This window comes from Rhipicephalus sanguineus, chromosome 3 (genome assembly GCF_013339695.2).
Source record: "Rhipicephalus sanguineus isolate Rsan-2018 chromosome 3, BIME_Rsan_1.4, whole genome shotgun sequence".
NCBI classification, from domain to species: domain Eukaryota; kingdom Metazoa; phylum Arthropoda; class Arachnida; order Ixodida; family Ixodidae; genus Rhipicephalus; species Rhipicephalus sanguineus.
The window spans coordinates 135,310,443-135,332,144 of record NC_051178.1 but is presented as its reverse complement, the minus strand read 5'-3'; the positions used below and the strand labels follow the sequence as shown (position 1 = coordinate 135,332,144).

The window sequence follows — 21,702 nt, the reverse complement described above, 5'->3', positions numbered from 1 at the left end:
TAATACGAATATCGACATTTAATACCTTTTTTTATATAAATGTACAGTTTTTCTTCTTCTGTTACTGCCAAATTCGTGGCCTAGTCCCCGCAGTGGGTCGAGCCATGACCAGGCACCAAAAATAGGCTACCAAGCAAGCCAGGGAGGAGGGAGCGGCCATGGCGTCCGCCGCCCGCCTGGCGGTCGTCGCCGTTGTGCTAGCGGGCTCGGCGTTCACCGTTGCCGCGGCAGCCGCCACCACGCACTTTCCTAACCCGACGGCCCAGGAGGAAAGTGAGTGTTCTGTCGAGACAGGCGGGCATGTCTCCTAAAGTCGTGGCTGTCACCGCGACCTCGTGCTCAGTGTATGCGAGACTTGCAGGCTCAAGCTGCTGGTTCAAATCTTCCTAAAGATAACAATAGGCAGGCGCTCTCCGAGCTCTGACGATTCGATGGGGGAGTCGATGCACAAGAGCGCATGCTTACCAGTAAAGATGCAGAAGGCGCTCAGCACGACCATCACTCTCCCCATAACATATTCATCAATAGGTCAACTCAAACGAGCACATACATCTTATGTTGGCCGTATCAGGCGCAGGCTTATGTTTAGACACACCACACCATGGCTGTACGAACTCAACCAAAACATGTGTTCAACAATGAAGTCAGTGCATGCTCTAGTCTGCATTGGCTCGTGCAACACACGCAACACATTCTATTCCCGTTCTGGTCGCGTTTTAATGGCTAGTACAACTGTTCAGTACGGCTTCCCCGAGCCTGTGAGCATACACATGTATCGCTGCCTGGCTAGTTCCTTATCTTCTCGGCCAGTATTTACAAGAATGTTCTTACGCTGAAGTTATTCATAGCAATGCATTCCAGCAAATCGCGATGTTTTAACTTGAAGGCGACCGGCCAATGCCAAAGAGCACTTGCGAACAATAAGCTTTGTGCATCATGCCTCTGATTATTGCGCAGTACTCAACACTCAGACCATTCCCCTTGGCCATAGACCTGCGTATTGTTGCACGAGGCGTCATTTAACGTTCTGCTACTCCAACATGGCGGGCTTGATGGCGTCAAGGCAGCATAATCACATGGTTTACTTGCTTCAATGCGATAACGACGCTACAGGAAGGCTATTGGCCTTTGTGCATGACTAACGAAAGAACCTGCATGCGACGTACTGATAGCATAAACGCCACATCAAAAATTTCGCGTCCTGACATGTCGGCACTCCAGCATGGCGGTTTCAGTGACGTTTAGTGCAAGCCATTTATAACCTGATGACTTAGCTAGAACACCCAATGTACTACGTATGGCTGCTCGCCCGCAACGTCGGGGCATGCACTGCAATCTTCGGTGTCGTGTTAGCGGGCGCTCTCGGTCGCAGAGGATCCCGAGTTCTGGTACCGTTTGAACCGCGAGGCCCTTCAGCAGCGCCTGAAAACCGAGAAGTTCGAAGGCCGCGCCAACAACGTGATCTTGTTCATCGGTGACGGCATGGGCATCTCCACCATCACGGCGGCTCGCGTGTTCAAGGGACAGCTGACCGGCACGGCAGGCGAGAACAGCGCCCTCTCCTTCGAGAAATTCCCTCACACTTCGCTCTCCAAGGTGAGCCGCGTATCTCTGCCGACTAGATTCGTTGAATATCATTAAAGGGACGCTAAAGAGGAAAATGATTTTCTTCGTAATAGTAAATTACGATCTCTAATTACGATTTCTAGGAGTTCTACCTTACCCCCCCACCCCCTCCCTTGTCGAGTCCGACAGAAAACAATCTCAATATTCGCAGTGGATGCAAAAATAAAAATGAAGCGATGACGTGCTTCTCACAAGGGCCTGTCATTGGTCCCCGTCTTTCCGGGTGTAAGGGTGGGGAGTAAGCAGTTCTTAGAATGCAACATCAGTGGTTAGCCATGACAGAGTGGTCTCTACAATGACGGGAAAACGGGAAAGACACGACTGAATTAAGGTACGGGACAGACTTGGCGCCCTTTTTAGATGACTATAGGGGCGGTGCCTCAACCCCCCCCCCCCCTCCCTCTTCTTGCGCCCCCTGTGCGCACGCCTATGCTATCAGATTGTTTAGTTTAGTGTAACTGCATGCGGCGTAGTTGTACCACCCCGTCTACGGTATGATGCCCACTTATGAGCTAGCTGTTAAAGGGACACTAAAGGCAAATACAATTTATGTCAGAGTGAAAGCCCAATGTATGACAACTTCTAAAACAGCAATATTATCAACAGCAGTGCCCTACTTACCGAGAAATTAAGCTAAATGTATCACATGATGAGCGCCACGAGTGGGACATTTTCGAAGTGATCCCGATGACGTATGGAAGTCGGCCTACAATAAATCACTAGTAATCAAACTAGCAGCAGTAAAAAAAGAACATTCCGAGCATCAAAAGACGTAATAAAATGCTGTTTGTTCGTTTCCGCTTGATTCATGGAAAACAAAACCTCCGTGGCGTTGCCATGGGGAACGGCGCGCGTGGTTCAATGGTTCCGTTTTCGCCGAACTGCGCCTCGCCCGTCTCAGTGGTAGTTTCGGGATCGCGTACTGCCGTGCGTGTTTTGCGCGCTCGTGAAAGTCGCTCTGACAGAAAGTTCGACAAAATGCCGCATGCGTGTGATATTGCCAGATGCCCAAATGGTGCACAACGCCAGTGCTGCAGCAAGGAAACCGCTGTGTCTTTTCACTGGGTGCCGTGGAATTACGCTCGAAGTGGCTTAGTGTCATGTCATTGTGCCAGTGTGCTAAACAGTCAAAACCTCTGCGTGTGTGCTCGCTGCACTTTCGTACTGAGGATTACGAGACCAACCGCAACTTGGTGAAGGCTTTGAATGTGCCCATCCGAGCAAGTCTTTGCCGCAGCGCCGTTGTTGCTACTGTGGGTCCCGCTACTTCCGCTCGGCTACTACTAGTGTCGGCGGCCGCGCAGTAAAAGCGGGCAACGTTGGGCACGGCAGCAGTGACGTATGAAAGTCGTATTTTCAGGCGGGAGATTTGAAGCGCGCTAACGCGATGCGGACCACTAAAAACGTGATTTTATTTCAAAATAAGCACTTCCTTGGCACAAAAGCAGCACTACGAGGTTTCTGGACCGCTATTTCAACAATCAACGTCGACTTAATATTTGCCTTTAGTGTCCCTTTAAGAGGTCATCGAAGAGGGGTCTATAGTGATTCGAGCAAAAGTGGAGACGGAAATAAAGAGGGGAGGACAAAACCGGCTAATATCTTATTTTACTATTCTTTTTATTCGAATGGCCGAAATAATTTTTAAATTGCTGGCGCATATGTGCACGCTCTGCCACTGTACTCGTCGCTATGTGACCTAAAACAGCTCACAATGAAACGAAGCCTTGGTCCTTGCATGTATGTAATAATATTCGCAAAGCCATTCTTTCATGGTAATCGTTACACCACGGACAAAATGAGCATTTCCGGATATATTCTCGACGTTCTAATGCGATGGAGACTGTAAAGCTAAGTGTAAATATTTTTTTAAAAAATGCTGTAATTACACTTTACACAAAAACACGAGATTTAATTAGCATGGACAAATATATATAACATCGGTCCATGGTGCACATGGCTGCCTCATTATTATATTAACATAATTGTTTATTTTGCTAACACATATGACCATCAGTCTTGCGAGGGGGGTCTGAGACCCCTGAGACCACCCTGACCAAATTTGAGCACTAGTGCTAGGCTTGGGTGGAGAGCGAACCCAAGGGGGTGAACCGCATTTTCTGTTCTCAAAAAGGTAGTACACAAAATGAAATGCCTGTTGTTTTCCTTCCCCCAGCGTGCGAGTTTTCCTTTGCTCTCCATCCCAGCACACGTGGAAGTTTTTCTTTCTTTCTTTCTTTCTTTCTTTCTTTCTTTCTTTCTTTCTTTCTTTCTTTCTTTCTTTCTTTCTTTCTTTCTTTCTTTCTTTCTTTCTTTCTTTCTTTCTTTTTTTTTCAGTTTCTGTGCCTTTATTTTTATCTCTGGGAGATAGCGCTTTCCCCTGATTCGGGTTACCCCTTTCAGCGCTGTCCTCTCTAGCCACTTGGTAGACTGAGGCCAAACCGTCCACGCTCTTTGGGACGGCTCGTCGTCGTCGGCTCGTTGGTCTAGGGGTATGATTCTCGCTTAGGGTGCGAGAGGTCCCGGGTTCAAATCCCGGACGAGCCCAGACCTTTTTCTTTTTCTTTTTTTCTTGCGCAAACGGAGTCGGGGTACTCTTCAACATTTTCGGATTTATGGAGTACCTCATTTGACGGCTTTATTTTTGCGTGCGCGTTTTCGGAGATGTTTAGTTAACTCGATGCGTGAAAAAAAAAAAAGTCTTGTGAATTAAAAAAAAAAGAGGGCTCGTCCGGGATTTGAACCCGGGACCTCTCGCACCCTAAGCGAGAATCATACCCCTAGACCAACGAGCCACGATGGTTAGCCGCTAAAAGCGCGAAAGCCGGTTTCTTGGGCAACACGTGGTGAGGCGAGTTGTACGATCTCCGCCGTTCAGAAAGGAGAGGGAGCCTGCCGAATGGCACTGTACGCTCTCGGGCTCGTCGAATCGCGTAGATTGAGAATGGCGACGACGGTGCAACTTCAAGTGCTTTTCTCTCATTGCAGCAATGCACGGTCAGACTATTGTTTGCTCGCGCCGGAGCACCTGCGCTCGTAAGCATGTGCGGTGTGGTCGATTCAAGTCTGATCCTGATTCAGCCAATGCAGCTGGACAAACGCACTGACGCGTGCCCAGATCACTTGCTCAGCAAATGAACGAAACGAGGAGAATGGATCTAGGGGCCCGTTTTTCTGAGAAACAACCATATATATATATATATATATATATATATATATATATATATATATTGTAATGAACGAGACACAGAGACAGCACCCGTTCCTGGGCCGGCTGTTCTATATTCTCAACTTCTTCCCCCTTTTCCTTGGTGCTTTTCCAGCTCCTCGCGCAAGCAGCCGAGCCGCATTGCCGTTCTTGCCTTTCACACTCGGCCACGCTGCGGACCTGGCAAACAAAAAGAAACAACAGTTCAGTCCAAGGGACGCACTCGTTTCTTGAAGCGTGACACATGCACTGCGAAGTTGTTCTTTTTCCGCCGATCGAGTGCAAAGCTTGGATTTGAGGTGGTAACGCGCCAGGTATTTTGTCCTAACCGTTCGGTGATCGTGAAGGGCCCCTCGAACTTCGGTAGTAACTTCTTGCCCGGGCAGCTGCCGCCCCTTTGCACCCACACTTCGTCTCCAATTTTATATTCCGGTGCAGGGCGCCGGCGGCGGTCATAATAGCGCTTTTGTTTTTCTTGTGCTCGTGCGGCTCTTTTCCTGGCCGCAGCTCTGATCTTCTGACAGGCGTCTGTACGGCTGTCATGGCGTGTGACGCTAACAGGAGCGTCTAGGCTGAGGACCGCTTTCAGCTGGGGCAGCTTTCCGTATACGATTTCGTACGGTGTCGCACCGGTAGACGTCTGCAGCGCCGTGTTAACTGCATAGCCAGCAACCCGAAGGTGTACGTCCCAATCGGCCTCTCCTTTCTTGTCGAATTTGGTGTACGGAGCGAGTCTTGCCTGAATACTTTGATTAGTACGCTCAGTAAGGCCGTTTGTCTGCGGATGGAACGCTGATGCGTAATGGTGCTGTACACCCGCCTTGGAAAGATACGTTCGCAGTTCCCGGCTACGAAATGTTGTTGCACGGTCAGATATAAGTTTTTTTGGCAAGCCATGCCTCCATTCAAATCTGCGCTGCAAGAAATTGACTAAATGAACGGAGGCAAGAGATGGTACGGCTGCCACTTCTACGTATTTGGACAGATAGTCCACAGCTACAATGATGTAGCGGTTTCCAGCAGTGGTGGTGGGTAGCGGCCCTATGTAATCGATGCCCACCGTATGAAATATCTGATCGGGTATCTGCACTGGTGTTAACAGTCCAGGCTGACCACCCCGGCAGTCGTTTAAACCGTTGACACTCTTCGCAACAGGCTACGTAAGAGCGCACATTACTCTGCATTTTCGGCCACCAGAAGCGTTCTTGCAGCTTGCGAAGCGTGGCTCGTTGTCCAATGTGCCCTCCTTCGGGATCATCATGAATGGCCCGTAGTATTTCGGTACGCAGACATTTCGGAACAGCCAAGAGGTAGCGTTCTTCCGAGAGGTCGTGGTGCCACTGACGACGGCACAGTACATCATTGCGTATTGCAAACAACGGATTTGTTTCCGTGCCCGTTACAGATGCAATGATTGGCGCCAAGTCCTCGTCCTCTTCTTGGGTTTTGCGCACGTTTACTTGGGCAAAATAGATGTGATTTTGCTTGCTTCCTTCAACGCGCATGAGTGGATTGCGTGACAAGGCATCGGCGACGTTGTTCAAGACCCCAGCGCGATGACGCACGTCAAAGTCATACTCTTGGAGCGTGATAATCCACCGAGCAAACTTATGCTTGAGCTGTTGCTTGGAAAACATCCAAGTCAACGCGGCATTATCGGTTACCACGGTGAACCTGCGTCCGAAGAGATAATGGCGGAATTTATCGTCCACGCTCCACACCACTGCCAGACATTCCAGCTCATTGGAGTGATAGTGGCGCTCGGTCTCGGAGAGTTTCCGGCTGGAATAAGCGACGATGTGCTCGACGCCTTCTGGATCACGCTGGACTAGCACTGCCCCTAGACCGACTTGGCTAGCGTCGGTGTGCACTTCAGTGGCCCAGTCATCATTGAAGTGACTCAATACAGGACAGGCAGTGAGCTCTCGCTTTATCGTCCGAAAAGCAGTTTCTTGTGCGGCGCCCCATTCAAACTGGACGTCCTTTTTGAGGAGATCGCTCAGGGGAGCCGCAATCGAAGCGAAGTGGGGAATAAACCTCCGCAGGTAAGATGCCATGCCCATAAACGACTGCACTTGCTTCAAGTTGGCTGGTGTGGGAAATTCCGACACTGCTGCGATGCGCTCCGGGAGTGGCTGTATACCGTCGGGAGAAATCTGATGTCCAAGGTACGCTATCTTAGACAGACCGAACTGGCACTTCTCTCGGTTTAAGCGGAACCCCGCCTCGTAGAGCTTGTGTAGCACTTCGTTTAAATTGCGAAGGTGTTCATCCTCCGTGGTGCCGACGACGAGGATGTCATCTAAATAGACCACGCAGGCTCGGTTCTTCAGTGAGCCTAGTACGGAATTCATCGCGCGCTGAAATGTGCTGGGGGCCGTTCTGAGCCCAAACGGCATGCGATTGAATTCATATAGGCCTGACGGAGTGCGAAAGGCGGTCTTGCACTTATCCTCTTCTGCGACGCTAATCTGCCAGTAGCCTGCGCGTAAGTCGAGTGAGGAGAAGAATCTGCAGTGGCGAACTGTATCGATGGCGTCGTCGATGCGAGGCAATGGGTACGAGTCGGGCGTCGTACACTTGTTGAGCTGCCTGTAGTCTACGCAGAACCGCATGGACCCATTTTTCTTTCGCACGAGCACGACAGGTGCTGCCCACGGACTTGATGAAGGCCTGATTATGCCTGCGGAGAGCATTTCGCGTACTTGATCTGCGATAACGGCGCGCTCCTTCTCAGCGTATCTTCTCAACGGCACGCATATCGGAGAGTGGTCCCCCGTTGGTATTCGATGCAAAAGCATCTTAGTACCCGGGAGATCTGCCGTAGTGTCGGCGAATATTGCGTTATGCCGAGTCAGTATAGAACTTAAGGTAAGCGGACTCGGCGGCTCACCTCTCGGCATTGGCAGCGGCGTCGCCGCAGCCTCGGTTGACGAAGGCCGGAGCTCTACATGGCCGCGATCGATGGTGATCTGGATGTCGTCCGACAGCAGGAAGTCTGTGCCCAGAATCATGTCGGCAGGTAGATCCTCAAAGACAGGAATGGCTGGCAGAAACTTTGTCCCCGCTGTCGTCCGGACATAAACGTCGAGCATGCCCACTGGCATCACGCTGCCTCCCAGTCCGCGGAGTGGAGGCTGCGTCCATGGGGAAATAGCGTCGGGAGCGTGACGTCGGTGCAGTGCCGTTCGTTCAGCGCCGGTATCAACAAGCGCTGACAAGTCGCCGATCCCTTCAACATGCACTTGTAACACTGGGGTTTGAAATGCTTGGTACTGAATCCGGGGTTGAGACGATTGGCGGCACTCCTTGGCGTTGTGCCCAATACGTCCGCACAAAAAGCAACCCCGTCGCGCGGAGGTGGGTGGGGACTGTCCGGCCTGCTGTGGCGTGCCGAACGTAAGACGGCGTCGGGTACTCTGCTGCACTTCCGCGGCCTTGTGAGCGAAGTCGGTGGGTGAGATCTCAGGCAACTGAGAGGACAGGATGGCCGCATGAGTGGCGTCCCACATTCCGTCGACCGCGTACTGGCGCGCAGCTGGAGACTGCCACGTGATGCCACAGTCGTTGAGGAGCTGAAGCTTATCATAAATGTAAGTCGTGACATCTTCAGTGGGACCTTGCCGGCGCGATCGCATTCGCATGAACTGCTCGTCATACGTGGACGAAAGCGGGCGGAAGGCACTCACTAGGGCTGCACTCCATGAGGTCCAAGTGGTGTGGTTATGTCCGTCGTAACGATGCCAAGCTTTGGCCGAATCGCGTAGTCGGTTCTCGGCGAAAGACATTTTGACGTCGTGAGGCCAAGAATGTTGGCGGGCCAAGGCATCGATGGTCTGCAGCCAGATCGTTGGGTTGTCTGAAATCCTCGAAATTCGGAAGTTCGGTGAGAGATGGCGGAGGCAGTGTTGTACGTGCCAAGGCTCTTGTAATGCATGCGTTGGTGTCTGCCACGGACTTCATGATGGTAGAGACTGCCTGCGTGAGCACGGTGAAGTCGCTGCAGACCGCATTTGAAGTAGGAGTGTTGACCTCTGGCGTCGATGCGGAGGTCGCTTGGGCGGTGGTGTGCGAAATAAAGTCCGAGGGAGCATGGACAGCGTCCCTTGGGACTGATGTAGCGTCCACCTGCAAGGCAGTGAAGTCGAAGACCGGAGCTGTGGTGACACCTGTAGACGAGTCAGTTGGTCCTGGGGCGGGGTTGGGCTCGGAGCCCGAAGCCGCTGTAGCGGAAGCCGCTGAACGCGAAACTGTGCGTCCGCTCCGGAGCACTGTGTGCGACTGCAGGTCGTCAAGCAGAGGTTCGTCGGACGGCTGCGCCATTGTAATGAACGAGACACAGAGACAGCACCCGTTCCTGGGCCGGCTGTTCTATATTCTCAACTTCTTCCCCCTTTTCCTTGGTGCTTTTCCAGCTCCTCGCGCAAGCAGCCGAGCCGCATTGCCGTTCTTGCCTTTCACAATATATATATATATATATATATATATATATATATATATATATATATATATATATATATATATATATATATATATATAGTCAAGTAGATCCTCCGTGAGAAGTCACAACGTTGTTTATTTCGACGTTTCAGCCAGAGTCTGGCCTTCATCAGGAATATATATATATATATATATATATATATATATATATATATATATATATGTGAAACCAAGAGATAATGAACACAAGTAAAGCATAATTAAGGGAGCGTCATTTGTATATATTAATTGAAATGAGGTAATTATGGGATAAAGGGAAATAAAATTGGATGAAGATGAATTTACAGGGATCTTCTAAGCATGCCTGAATATTGGCGCGCCCTCCGAAGGTAGACGCTCCTCCAAAGGGTGCCTCCACGCGACCACGTGCGTGAGCTCCAGCCGTACTTGTTCGACATGCCGAGTGACAATTTGATGTTTGGCATCGCGTATGGTGTGACGTCACATGTACAAATGCAGTGTTTAAGTCTCGATTGCATCTCAACATTCTGAAACCGATAATGTTTAAATACCCCTCTTTTGACCCTCACGAATCCTTATCGGAGAACATCGAACGCGATCAAACGCTCATCGGATCCGATCCGAGCCCGACCGAGAGTGATCGGACACATCCGAACTTAATCGGTCCTTATCGGGTCGTTGCAATCGTTATCGGATCTTGCCAACCTTACTGAACTTGATCTGACCACGCACGTGTCCATGTCTCTTTAGCGCATTCGCATCCGCTTCGATCCACTACCAGGGGCGTAGCCAGAAATTTTTTTTCGGGGAGGGGGTGTTCAACTACCCTTTGGATATGTTCGTACGCCGTGTGTTTGTATATGTGTGCGTATATATACACGCGCAAAATTTTAAAATTTCGGAGGGTGGGACTGCACCCCACCCCCTGGCAACACCGATGCATTTCCACTATCGATGTCCACTAGCCATATAACTCCTTATCAGTATGTGCTTGTCAGTACTAATTCTTCGACACATATCGATTCGATACTTCGGGGGTCGGGGGTTCGATACCACGCGCAAATGTAAGGTTCGGAGTTCGAGTCTCTATAAACTTCGGAGGTCGTCTATTCGACACCCGGCCTACATGCTCGTAAGGTCGAAAGTATATAGATAAAAACTCATTAGGTAATACTTTTATTGTTTTCGTGAGGAAATAAGAAGCATTAGTGCCAAAAATAACACTCACTTAGAAAGACAAAGTTCAGATTTCAGACAACGGTTGTCAACTGAGATCATAATTCATTTTCTTTGGGAATGCATGCAGCGTTGGCAATACGGAAGTGTCTGTGCAGCCCGCGGTAGACAGTGAAACGTGTGACGTCTGCCAATACCGTAGAATAAAACGGCGCGACAGATTCCAGTCAATAGAATCGCTCACAATTGAAGAAAACAGAGAGAGAGAGAGAGAAAGAAACCTCACTGCTAGTAAAACGGTACCGAGTTATTTCCTCGCCGCCTAGGCTTCATGCTGAGATGTTGAACAGATGGTCTGCGACTAATACTTTGTCCTTCTTCTGTTTATCGGAGTCAGCGTTTCGTTGTGCGTCATTATAAGTGTGATGCGCAAGGCACCGATGGGCACACGATGTAATCTGTTAATAACATTAAACCTTATGTCATTAATCGATTTTACCCATTCGCATTTGTTTCCGTGGCCTATACACTGTATGGGGGCGTTAATTATTATTTTACTTTTTTTACTCTTTTTTAACCTGAGCTGCATGTGAAAATATATCGTATAAAGACGTCCGTGTCCTCGTTGAAGTTATGAGTATGTAGATACACAACGTATATAGACAATCAATTTGTTTACCTAGCCAGTGAGGGCCCCCGTGCCGACAGTTTCCTTTATTCCTTTCACAGCCGTTGACAGCCCAGTTGGATGGAATGATATATATCATTGCAATCATAAAGCGGTTGCATACGACCACTTTCGATTGCCACTTCCTCGTTCCTTGCCACTTCCTCGTTCATTTTCCTGCCGCCTTCCACACTAAGGGTATAACTTTAATGTGTGGCTCAATGACAGTGTATGTGGCAATGTTTCAGTTCATAATACTTTGACGTTGGCCGCCGCATTCGCTGGCAAATAATCGTCGTGCAGCGCAAAGACACATAACAAGCAGGACACGGAAACGCCCAAATAGGCTGTGTGTTTATTTACTTCGGATTATTAGCAAGCACCAACCAGCCCACGAAGAAATCCTTCTTTAGAATATTCGCTGGCACTTGGCACAGTGCTGTCGCAGGGGTCATGTCGTCAGGCTCAGGGACGTAACTGACGGGGGGGGGGGGGGGGGGTTCTTAATGCCCCCCTCCCCCCTCCCTACCGAATTTTTTTCATGCTTTAACTTTTCGGGTAATACTAAAATACTTACATGCCTTCACAGCGACCACCAGTTGCCAAAGTTAGCGTTTCTACACAACCCTCTCCCCCGCCCCCAAAAAAAATTCCTGGGTAAGGGCCTGGTTAGGTTAACCCCATAGATGGCCTAATGTGTGCAAATCAAAATAAAAAAAAAGGGCCGAAGCTCAGGCGAACATGGAAGCTTGAAGAGATGAAAAATCTTTGAATAGGGGTTGTCGCTGTAGCCAACGTTTCGACAAGTGGACTTGTCTTCGTCAAGGCAGCGATTGCCTTCCTGTAGCAGCGTGTATCTCTAGGCCTTGATCCTTCCCTCCCAACCACAGAAGGGAAGGATGAGAGAGCATGTTCAAGAAAAAGAGGAGGGGAAAGGGAAAGAAATTACAGCGTTTAGCGCAGTGACAGAAACACAGACGTCGCAGCGCTTGTGAACGCGTCGGTCGACAAGACGGGTGTGCAGCGGCCCGTGTAGCGCAGGTCTACTGCGCGGACCGCCTGGTGCCCGACTCCGCGTGCTCGGGCACGGCCATCCAGTGCGGCGTCAAGAACAACTACTATACGCTGGGAGTCTCGGCGCACGTCACACTCAACAACTGCAGCGAGTCCTCCAATCCGCGCCATCACCTCAAGTGTCTCTACGAGCTCGCACAGGAATGCGGTGCGTATGCTTTCCTCCTTCGAAGTGAGTCAAACTCCTTCTTAACGAAGTCATGAAGGGCCTTCAGAACAGAACGAAGGATTCTTCACGGCTATATTGCGAAAGAAGGGGAATTGTACGAGAGGCTCGTAATTTTGCTAGACACAACCAATGAAACCGACAGAAAATTAAACAGCCCAGGAAAGCGTAGGGCAATTTATTTCTTTTATAACTGTACTGTAATGATTATGACCTAAATCGAAAAGAACTAAAGTGGACGAAAAAGCGCCGTTTTCGTGGGTGGAGTCCGAACCCGCTACCTGCGAATTTGAGCCAAGACGGAGGGCGCTCCCTCGTCCACTTTTTGGTGTTTTTAGGCTAAACCATCCCACGAGCGTGGCTAAACGCGAGTTCGACCACGTTTGGCGATGGTTGAATCTGCATGTGTCGTGTTATTCTTGTAGCAAACGAAGCAAAAGCTTCCCGTTTTTGCTACCGTAGTGTACAGTCAAAGCTTGAGCATCGAGTTCAGTTTATTCGATACGTGCGCGTCAATGTTGTGGAATGAAGCTGAAATTGCGATGTTTTCGTGGAGCGCGTGTCGTGCTGACAAATGGCTCACTCTTGCAGACAAGACCACGGGATTCGTGACCACAGCCGGCGTGACGGACGCCACGGTGGCCGCGGGCTACGCGCACTCGGCGCACCGTGAGTGGGAGAGCAGCGTGGGCGTCAAGGGCGGGAGCCAAAATTGCCTCGACATAGCGCACCAGTTGGTGCACCGGCCTCCAGGACTGCACTTGCGGGTGAGCACTACATCCTCACGCGCGCGATTTCGATGAACATGCGGTTTGTCGAAGCCGGTAATGAATCATCATCATCAGCAGCAGCAGCAGCAGCCCATTTTATGTTCACTGCTATATAGAGACGAAGGCCTCTTCCACAGGGGCGTAGCCAGAAATTCTTTTTCGGGGGGGGGGGGGGGGGGGGGTGTTCAACCATACTTTATGCACGGTCGTGCGTGCGTTTGTATGTGTGCGTATATACGCAAGCAAAATTGAAAATTTTCGGGGGGGGGGGGGGGGGTTGAACCCCCCACCCCACCTCACCCCTTGGCTACGCCCCTGCTCTTCCAGTGATCTCCGATTTACCCTTCCTTTTGCAAGGCGGTTCGATTTTATGCCTGCGAACTTCTTAACCCTTTCAGACGCCACCTATGAAGAAACTTCTGTAAATGCGTCAAATCGACGCAATATTATTTGGAGGCGCTCGATATTATATTGCAGCAAAAATAATTTCGTAAGACGTTAATTCATGCGTGTTATAGTAATCATTCTTAATTACTTTGTAATTAAATATCTATTTATTATGAAGTCATTCATGCTCTGTTTTTGCATAAATCGAATGAAATCTCTGGCTAGAAATATATTTCAAATTCGTTTTCGGTTATGTCCATGATGAGCACAGAAAAGTTGTACTTTTGACATGGGTTGCAGGAAGCGACGTGTCGAGCGACTCGTCGAATACGGTAGTGCCTTCAACAAAGTGATCATATGCAAAAGCACACTGCAAAATGAAGTTAAATGAAGACAAATTTATTGCGCCGCTGGTTCATGTCGTTCAAAGCTCAATGTACCTTGCGCTTTCTTAACCCCTAGTAAATACAAATAGCAAAAACAAGTGGTGTACACACTTGTGTACATAGTGTTTCAAAGGGTTAATATCGTCACGTGGCTACCGTCCTCGGCTGCGTTTCCCATCCCTTCCATGGTATTCACTCCGTTGCTCTAAATGACCATCGGTTGTCTGTCCTACACATTACGTGGCCAGCCCAGGCTCATTTCTTTAACTTAATGTAAACTTAAGTCGGATAGAACTGTAGAAGTCTGCGGCGTTTCCTCCTCGAAGGCGGATGCACGCAAGCTTGCACCTTAATGGGCGCGCGCTCCGGACGGACGTCATGAGCCAGACGGCCGGTGACCCCGCCTTCGGAGAGCATTGCCGAGTGCCTGAGCGGAACTACACCTCTTTAGTCGCGGAGGCGATCGGTTACCGCGCTTCGCTCTTCTAAGCTGCATAGCTGTTACCCCTGTTTCTTCTCTGACCCATTCTGTTGTCTTCCGGTAATCAGTCGTATATGTCACCGAAGCGATATTGCTGAAGCACGCGGTGCATGCAACCAAGTGACGTCGCTCCACGTGACCTGCAGTTCATTGCTGGCGGCGGGCGCGCACACTTCCTCGTGCCCGAAGAGGCCCAGCAGACTGGCCAGCCGGGAAAGCGCCCGGACAGCCGGAACCTGATCGAGGAGTGGACCAACCTCAAGCAGTCGGACCGGATGAACGCATACGTGTGCAACACGAAGAAGGACGTCGAGAACCTGGATACTGCGACGGCGGATACCGTCCTAGGTACATGTGTGACCAGATTTGACGTGGCATATTCCACGTTGCATTGAAATGTGCTATCATGTGGCTGCGGCACGAGAAGTGCGATAATATTTTTTAATTCGCTGAGCAACATTGTGTATCTTATTGCAACCTAGGGACATTGAAATCTTTGTTGCCACAAGAAAGCATCCGTTCTATAGGTCGCTGCAGTTTAGCTACTGCAGCGCAGTAGTGATTGATTGCTAGATAAAACATTTTTCCAGGAACGTTTTATTTTCTTTAAAACATTTCCTGAGCCTTATGGCCAGCATTTGTTCTCAAGCTTTACATACTGATGCTTTTTCCTTGATCTATTATCTTGCCTTCCACTGTATAAAGCTTGATTGCCACATCTTCGCTAACATTGTAAGCTTTCTGGAATCCTCAGTTATGATTACATTGTTTGTAGCAAATGAAGAACTGAAATTTTGGATGGTTCATGTTAATTCTCGCCACCTGGGGTTCTTCAACGGGCATGCACCTATATAAATTGAGTACACGGGTGGTCCGGCATCTTGCCCCCATAGAAACGTCGTCGCCGGGGCCTGGAATCGAATCCGCGTCGTCGAGCGTCGTTGCGCAACGCCTTAGCCGCTAAACTATAGATACCAACGTGGGCCCAGATGGAGAAACAGGATGCATAGAACCGGGGTGCGTCATTTCTGCTTCCTTGAAAGAAGCACGGCTCAGTGCCTTCTTTCTTCAGCACCCCTGTTGCACAGGGTCGTACGTAAGAATTAACACATTGATTTCATCTCATCTGGCGCTAAACCGCGTGACCTGACCTCGTTCTTACGTAGCGGTGGCGTCATTTGGTCACATTCGGTCAAATAAAAAGCTGCCGCGGCAGCCAAACTACTTTAATACAGAAAAATAAACGCAAACACAGAAACAAACTACACTCACATGAGGCTGCGCAGATGTGTTTGTAAGGCGTAGCCAGACACTTCACGTGACTTAATTCGCAGCATTGCTGGCCAGCGGTGACCTCCCGTACGAGAATCTGGACGACATTCGAGAGGGCACCAGCCTTTTGACCAAACTCACCGAAAAGGCGATCCAAATTCTGAGCAAAAATCCCGACGGCTTCCTGCTACTCGTCGAAGGTATGCACCCAGACTTAACCAGTTACCGCGTCGCAATCAGACTTAACCAGTTAATAGACATTAGTGTGTTTCACGGTATCCAGCACGAGAAAAAAGTTAATCACTGCAGCTTTCACTGATGAACAGAGATTATAAATTCGGAGATTACTACTCGCCTATATGCAACCGAAAATAACTTTACAATGCCCCACATCGCATTCCTCGCCGAGAGTCACATCTGCGCGCACTGGATGTCTTATTCCCAAAAGCGTTCAACTGAAAATACGGCCCCGACATGTCCTCACGGGACGTCCCTCGCGTTGCTTGTCTCGTGATGGTATACTGAGAGTATATCTCTGCACGTATAAATAGATCAAAAGTTCCGTTGTCACACTTTTGCTATTCATCGAATTCTTTGCGGCATTTTGACTAATGGAACGGTCTCGTCGTGCATCCCGCCTGTCGAACTCCCGCTAGGGTATGCGCAAAGCACCACAAAAATATCGATATTATAATAGCCAACAGCGCTTCATTGCTGCAAGGTTCAACTTAGTATACTGTGCGCAGCATTCACTCAACGTTCTTGAACGACTCATCTTCTCACATATCTTTGAGAAAGGCACCGCCGAGATGACCGAAGCGTGGTAGCCGATCGCCTCCGCGACTGTTCTCCGGCGGCGGGGTCGGAAAACAGTCGTTCTCTGCACAGACGTCATAAGCCGTCCGGCTTGAGGCGTCAGTGCAGAGAGCGTGCTCATTGGTGCGGGCTTGGACGCATCCGATTTGAGGTGGAAACGTCGCTGCCTTCTAACGTTGTACCGTACTGTACATGGAGTGCACCACATGGATAGCATCGGCAAAAACGCTTCGCTGACACTGAAGTTGTTGCAAGAACGTGTGCGCGAACGCACCCACTCTGATATAGAAATGCCTCTTGTAACGCAAAATATTTCGCGACTCCCAGCGGGCCAAATCGACAAGGGTCACCACGAGGCAAAGGCACACCGGTCGCTGACCGAGGTTCTCTCGCTGGACCTAGCCGTTGCCAAGGCGGTCGAGATGACGCGGCCCGAAGAGACGCTCATCATCGTCACCGCCGACCACGGACACACGTTCGTCATGGGCGGAAAGCCGCACCGAGGAGCGAACGTCTTCGGTACGTAGTCACATGACACTGGGCTGATGTGTGTGTGATGCCCACAGGCGTGCGCACAAAGGGGCAGAGCCCCCCCCCCCCCCTGTAATTGTCTGAGGGGGGCGCCAATTAAGTCGGCCGCATACGTTTACCCAGACGGACCTGCAAAATGATTGTTCTAAGTGCAAGGCCATGGCCACGCAGGTTTTTGACGATAATTGACGAAAGACCACTACTATACTAATGTTTCATCCAAATAGCTGTTCCCATTATTCCCCCTGGAAAGCCGTGGACCAAAGACAGGGAAGCCCTTCATCGCTTCATTTTTCATTTTTGCGACTGCGAAGCTTGTTTTCTTTCGAACTCGATCAACGGCAGATTGGTGGGGGGGGGGGGGGGGGGGGGTGCTAATAATTGGAGCTATCCATACGAATCGCAGCGTTTATTAACCATAAGTTACTCTCGCAGGTCTCGACGAAAAGCCGCATCAGAGGACCCTGCTTAACTACGCTGCCGGTCCGGGATTCCAGCGGGACTACTCAAACCTTACTTTGGAGGAGACAAGTCTGTACAACTTTTACTCTCTGCCCGTTAAGTTAATGCGCGTGCATTCAAAAAGCCGAATAGATGCATTGCACGCCGCTTTACCGATTCGCTGGCTACGTGCAGGCCACAATGCATGCTTGCACGCCGCGGTTACGGTGCGTATGTATTCACATGATAGGAGATGCAAGTGGAAGTGCAGATATATTGTCAAGCACATATGAAATGCGTACACCTGATCTCAGTCATGCCGCATCAATCCATCTGGTTCTGGCTGTGGTTAAGCTGAATAATAAAAATACATCATTCATGAAGAAAAATAATGGAACCGATGGGGAACGGTATCATCGCAGGACGGGACCTAGTAGAGATGCATGGTACCTAACAAAGGCCACGACCGATTGGCTGCCCGACACATTGGAAAGGGAAATAAGGGATTGATTAATGAGTTAGAGATAACATACTTATATGCAGCGTTGTAGATATATACCCACACTCCTGAAGAGGCAGAACGCTATAGAATTATCGTATGCCCGCAAGTATCAGTGGCGGTCATATCATAATTACAGCCCTGCGTAGAATGATAATGTTCTTCGTCGCCCTGCGTTTCCATTGGCTATCATCATCATCGTTATTATAGACGCAACGACGGTATACAGTCCTTGTGGTCAGAACATACACAGCACGAAGCGAGAACGCCGTGAGGTGTACAGGTGTCAGTCCTAGCGATTAGGCATCTGCAGCAAACGCGTTCCTTTCGCTCGCAGCCCGCAAGGACTTCGCCTTTCCGTCCCTGTACCCGGAGAAGGCGGGCACGCACAGCGGCGAGGACGTGGCCGTGTTCGCCTACGGACCATACGCGCACCTCTTCAGCGGGGTGCACGAGCAGACCTACATCTACGAGGTCATCAGGTACGGATGTTTGCGGTAGCATTTATGCGCGAGTTACGATATAGGGACAACCATGAGAGGGTCTTGAAGAGACTCGTCCTATTCGCGCTCCTGATGATCGGTCATCCTGGGGTGCGAGAAAGTTTGTGCCGGGAGTTTATTTAAGTTCATTCATTCATTCATTCATTCATTCATTCATTCATTCATTCATTCATTCATTTCATTCATTTCATTAAGTGCGAAGTACTTCGGTGCTTAGAACCATGTAAAAATTACCAGGCGGCCTTAAAGGGACACTAAAGAGAAAAACGATTTTTCTCGTATTGGTGACTTACTTTTTCACGATACCAAAAACGCCACGGTTGCGTCGAGAAGACGCTTGGTAAAGGAAATGCGGGTGGCGACGTCACCTTGAAGCCACCTCCCACCAGTCGCCGTGACATCATAGATTTTGATCAGAGCCTACGGTTCCTAACCGGTAAAAATGAAGTAAATTGTCTTCTGAGACTGTCAGAGACTTACCACACCAAGTTTCACGAAATTTCGTTGAGCCAATGAGTCCAAAATGCAAAAAAAAAAAAAAAAAAACTACTGAAATCCGTGACGTCACCATCGGAGATTTCGGTGGGTAATTTAAAAGTGACACTTTCGGCATTGATTTTCTCATCTATTAAGAACACATGGCGGTGGAAATAGCTACACCAGAGGTTACAGAGTATAATTTATCAGCCTAAACTCATTTATTGTTTCAATTTAGTGTCCCTTTAAGAAGAAAAACAACAAATTCTAACGGGGAAACACACATGAGAGATCTAGGTATACACGAAAAAATAAACGAATAAATAAAAAGCAAAAAGCGAGCTTCAATGCAAACATGGAACATAAATACAAAAGTACATAGAAAAAAACGCGTAACGCGCGAGTGTGTAATATAAAATAGGTCTGTTAAAGTCTCGATCTACGGAGCTGCATCTCCGGCGTCACGCCTGCGTTTAAATTTCTCGCGCGCGCGACATGACGAATTTGATTTGCGGGTATCCCTGTCTCTGTGGGCTTACAATACTAAGCCGCATTTTTATTTTCATCTTTATGTTATTGCAGGTACGCCGCGGGTCTGGACGAATCGAGTTACCGTGCGAGGCGCCAGTCCCTATTGGCAGCTCTCGCTGCGTGGATCCCGGGTCCCGTCAAATACGCCCTCGCGCTCGCTGTTATCTTTTACCTGCACATGTTCATCAAGACTTTCCTATAAACTCCAATAAATGGTTCGCGTGTGATGGCGAATTTATTTCTAGTCTTTGCTTCTAGTCACGGAGAGGCCAGGTAGAGCCTTACTTTTCCCGTTGTGCTCTACAAGAGCACCAAGTCCACGTTGGCGATATCGAGAACTGTGTGTCCGCTTTAGCCGCCATTTTAGGTTAGCTGGGAAAGGAGTGAAATGCAGTTGACATGTTAACATAATTTCTTGTAAAGGAATTTCTGGATGTTTCTCGGAGAGCCTGGTCGCAGATCTGTATGTGTGCGCGTTCCTCCCGTCAGCTGTCCGTTGACTGACGCAGGAATTGCGTGGGCATTTAAACGCTAGTTTGGAAATGGTATTTGTCAAAAAATACTCATCATCTATACTTTTGTGCCGCACGTACTGAAGTATGCCTCGGGCATGCGTGGCGTGCTGTATGACGTACCAATATCACACGCTTACCAAAGAAATAGAAGATAGGAAAATGCGGCCCGATCTAGTATCGCAATTAATAATAAAAATAAAAATATTACTCATTGTTATCGCCATTCCAAAAAAAAAAAAGATATTACATTTAATTGCGTCATACAAAGACTTTCATCCATACTTTTTTGAGAACTGTAAGAGTGTTGAGGAAATACAGCGCAGACTTGGTACATACAATACAAAAATCACTTTATTAAGCTAAAACTACGTGTATTCGCCACTGTTGCAAATTTCAACCTTCTTGGATACCTTGCCCGACGAAGAACCGTACGTTTCCATCTTTCTGACGACCTCCATGCCACTGATGACCTGTCCAAACACTACGTGCTTCCCGTCGAGCCAATCTGTCTTGGCCGTGGTGAGAAAGAACTGGGAGCTGTTACTGTTGGGACCCGAATTGGCCATGGAGAGTATTCCCGGACCGGTGTGCTTCAGCTCGAAGTTTTCGTCGTCGAACTTGCGGCCGTAAATGGACCTACCGCCGGTGCCGTTGTGGTTCGTGATGTCACCGCCTTGGCACATGAATCCCGGAATGATGCGGTGAAAAGTGCTCTTGATGAAGCCGAATCCCCTCTCGTGCGTGCACAGGCAACGGAAGTTCTCTGCCGTGCGAGGCACCACATCTTTGTAGAGTATGATGCGGACCCTACCGATCTCTTGGCCATCGACGCTAATATCGAGGTACACCTGAGGATTGGTCGACTTCTTCGCTTTGTCAGCGACCTCCTTGTCGTCGCTCTGCGCTTCGGCTTCGTCGCCTTCCTTTGAGTCCTCGTCGCCTTCTTTGGTGTTGAGGGTTTCACCGGCGTGCTGTCGCAACCAGCTGTCTTCGGACCACACGGCTCTCGTGGAACCCTCCTTGATCTTCATCGGCTTGGCAATGTTGACGCGAATGGTTCGGCCGAACAGCTCCGAGTCGTTCATGTTGTCGATGGCCGCAGCGGCGTCCTCCGCGCTCTCAAACTCGACGAAGGCGAAACCGCGGTGCTTTTCCGTTTCGTAGTCGAGTGGAATCTGCACGTCCACCAAGTCGCCGAACGGTATGAAAGCAGCGTGCAGTACCTTTTCGTCGACTTCCTCCGCGAGTCCTCCAACGTAGACGATGCGTTTCGATGTAGTCGCCATTGCGATCAAAGACGACGTTTACGTTCCGTGTCAGTTGCTCGCGGCAAGGAGCTCTCCCTACTTTCGAAAACACGGCAGAAACTACGAAAACTTACTTGTGACGAGAAACATAGCGGCAAGATTCACGCACGTTTCGGCAACCGCCAGCAGCCACCGACATAAACAATCTCAGCGTTGCTTGACCGATAACGGCACTCTGCCATGAATTATCCGTTTTATATCTTGGCCACGTTGAAAAAAAAAGTTCTTTATTTAATACTAGACCATAAAACATGTGCCTTTTCTTGTCGTTTATAAAGAGCAATATGACATGCGTTTTGATACTTGAATTCGAGAATTAAGCGGTGGAGGGTGCTTTTGATGAAACCGAAGCCCATTTCGTTCGTGCAGACGCACCACCTGCTTCTTATTTAGCGAAGGAAAATTTTT

At 49.3% G+C, this 21,702-nt stretch overlaps 2 protein-coding genes and 2 non-coding genes across 4 annotated transcripts; 2 read left to right on the top strand and 2 right to left on the bottom strand.

The window, feature by feature from the left end:
- Positions 1–131: 131 nt before the first annotated feature.
- Positions 132–19,674, top strand: LOC119385882 (alkaline phosphatase). Its single transcript, XM_037653250.2, has 10 exons — positions 132–273; positions 1,373–1,596; positions 12,180–12,360; positions 12,970–13,145; positions 14,549–14,750; positions 15,737–15,874; positions 16,818–17,009; positions 17,457–17,552; positions 18,299–18,443; positions 19,524–19,674. The coding sequence occupies exons 1-10, from the start codon at positions 159–161 to the stop codon at positions 19,672–19,674; spliced, it is 1,620 nt and encodes a 539-aa protein (XP_037509178.1). The 5' UTR covers positions 132–158.
- Positions 4,102–4,173, top strand: Trnap-agg (transfer RNA proline (anticodon AGG)). The gene has a single exon. It is a non-coding gene; the product is annotated as a tRNA-Pro (tRNA).
- Trnap-agg (transfer RNA proline (anticodon AGG)) lies at positions 4,350–4,421 on the bottom strand. The gene has a single exon. It is a non-coding gene; the product is annotated as a tRNA-Pro (tRNA).
- A 676-nt stretch (positions 19,675–20,350) lies between the features above and the next one.
- Positions 20,351–21,444, bottom strand: LOC119387216 (peptidyl-prolyl cis-trans isomerase E). The gene has a single exon (XM_037654534.2). It carries the CDS (start codon positions 21,271–21,273, stop codon positions 20,353–20,355), a length of 921 nt encoding a protein of 306 aa, XP_037510462.1. The 5' UTR covers positions 21,274–21,444; the 3' UTR covers positions 20,351–20,352.
- Positions 21,445–21,702: the final 258 nt, after the last annotated feature.

Excerpts from the sequence above, each read along its gene's own strand:
- LOC119387216 (XM_037654534.2), bottom strand. The coding sequence starts at position 21,273 with ATGGCGACTACATCGAAACGCATCGTCTACGTTGGAGGACTCGCGGAG.
- LOC119385882 (XM_037653250.2), top strand. The coding sequence starts at position 159 with ATGGCGTCCGCCGCCCGCCTGGCGGTCGTCGCCGTTGTGCTAGCGGGC. Across the intron at positions 274-1,372 it reads CCCGACGGCCCAGGAGGAAA|AGGATCCCGAGTTCTGGTAC; the intron begins GTGAGTGTTCTG and ends TCTCGGTCGCAG. Across the intron at positions 17,553-18,298 it reads CCTTACTTTGGAGGAGACAA|CCCGCAAGGACTTCGCCTTT; the intron begins GTCTGTACAACT and ends TTTCGCTCGCAG.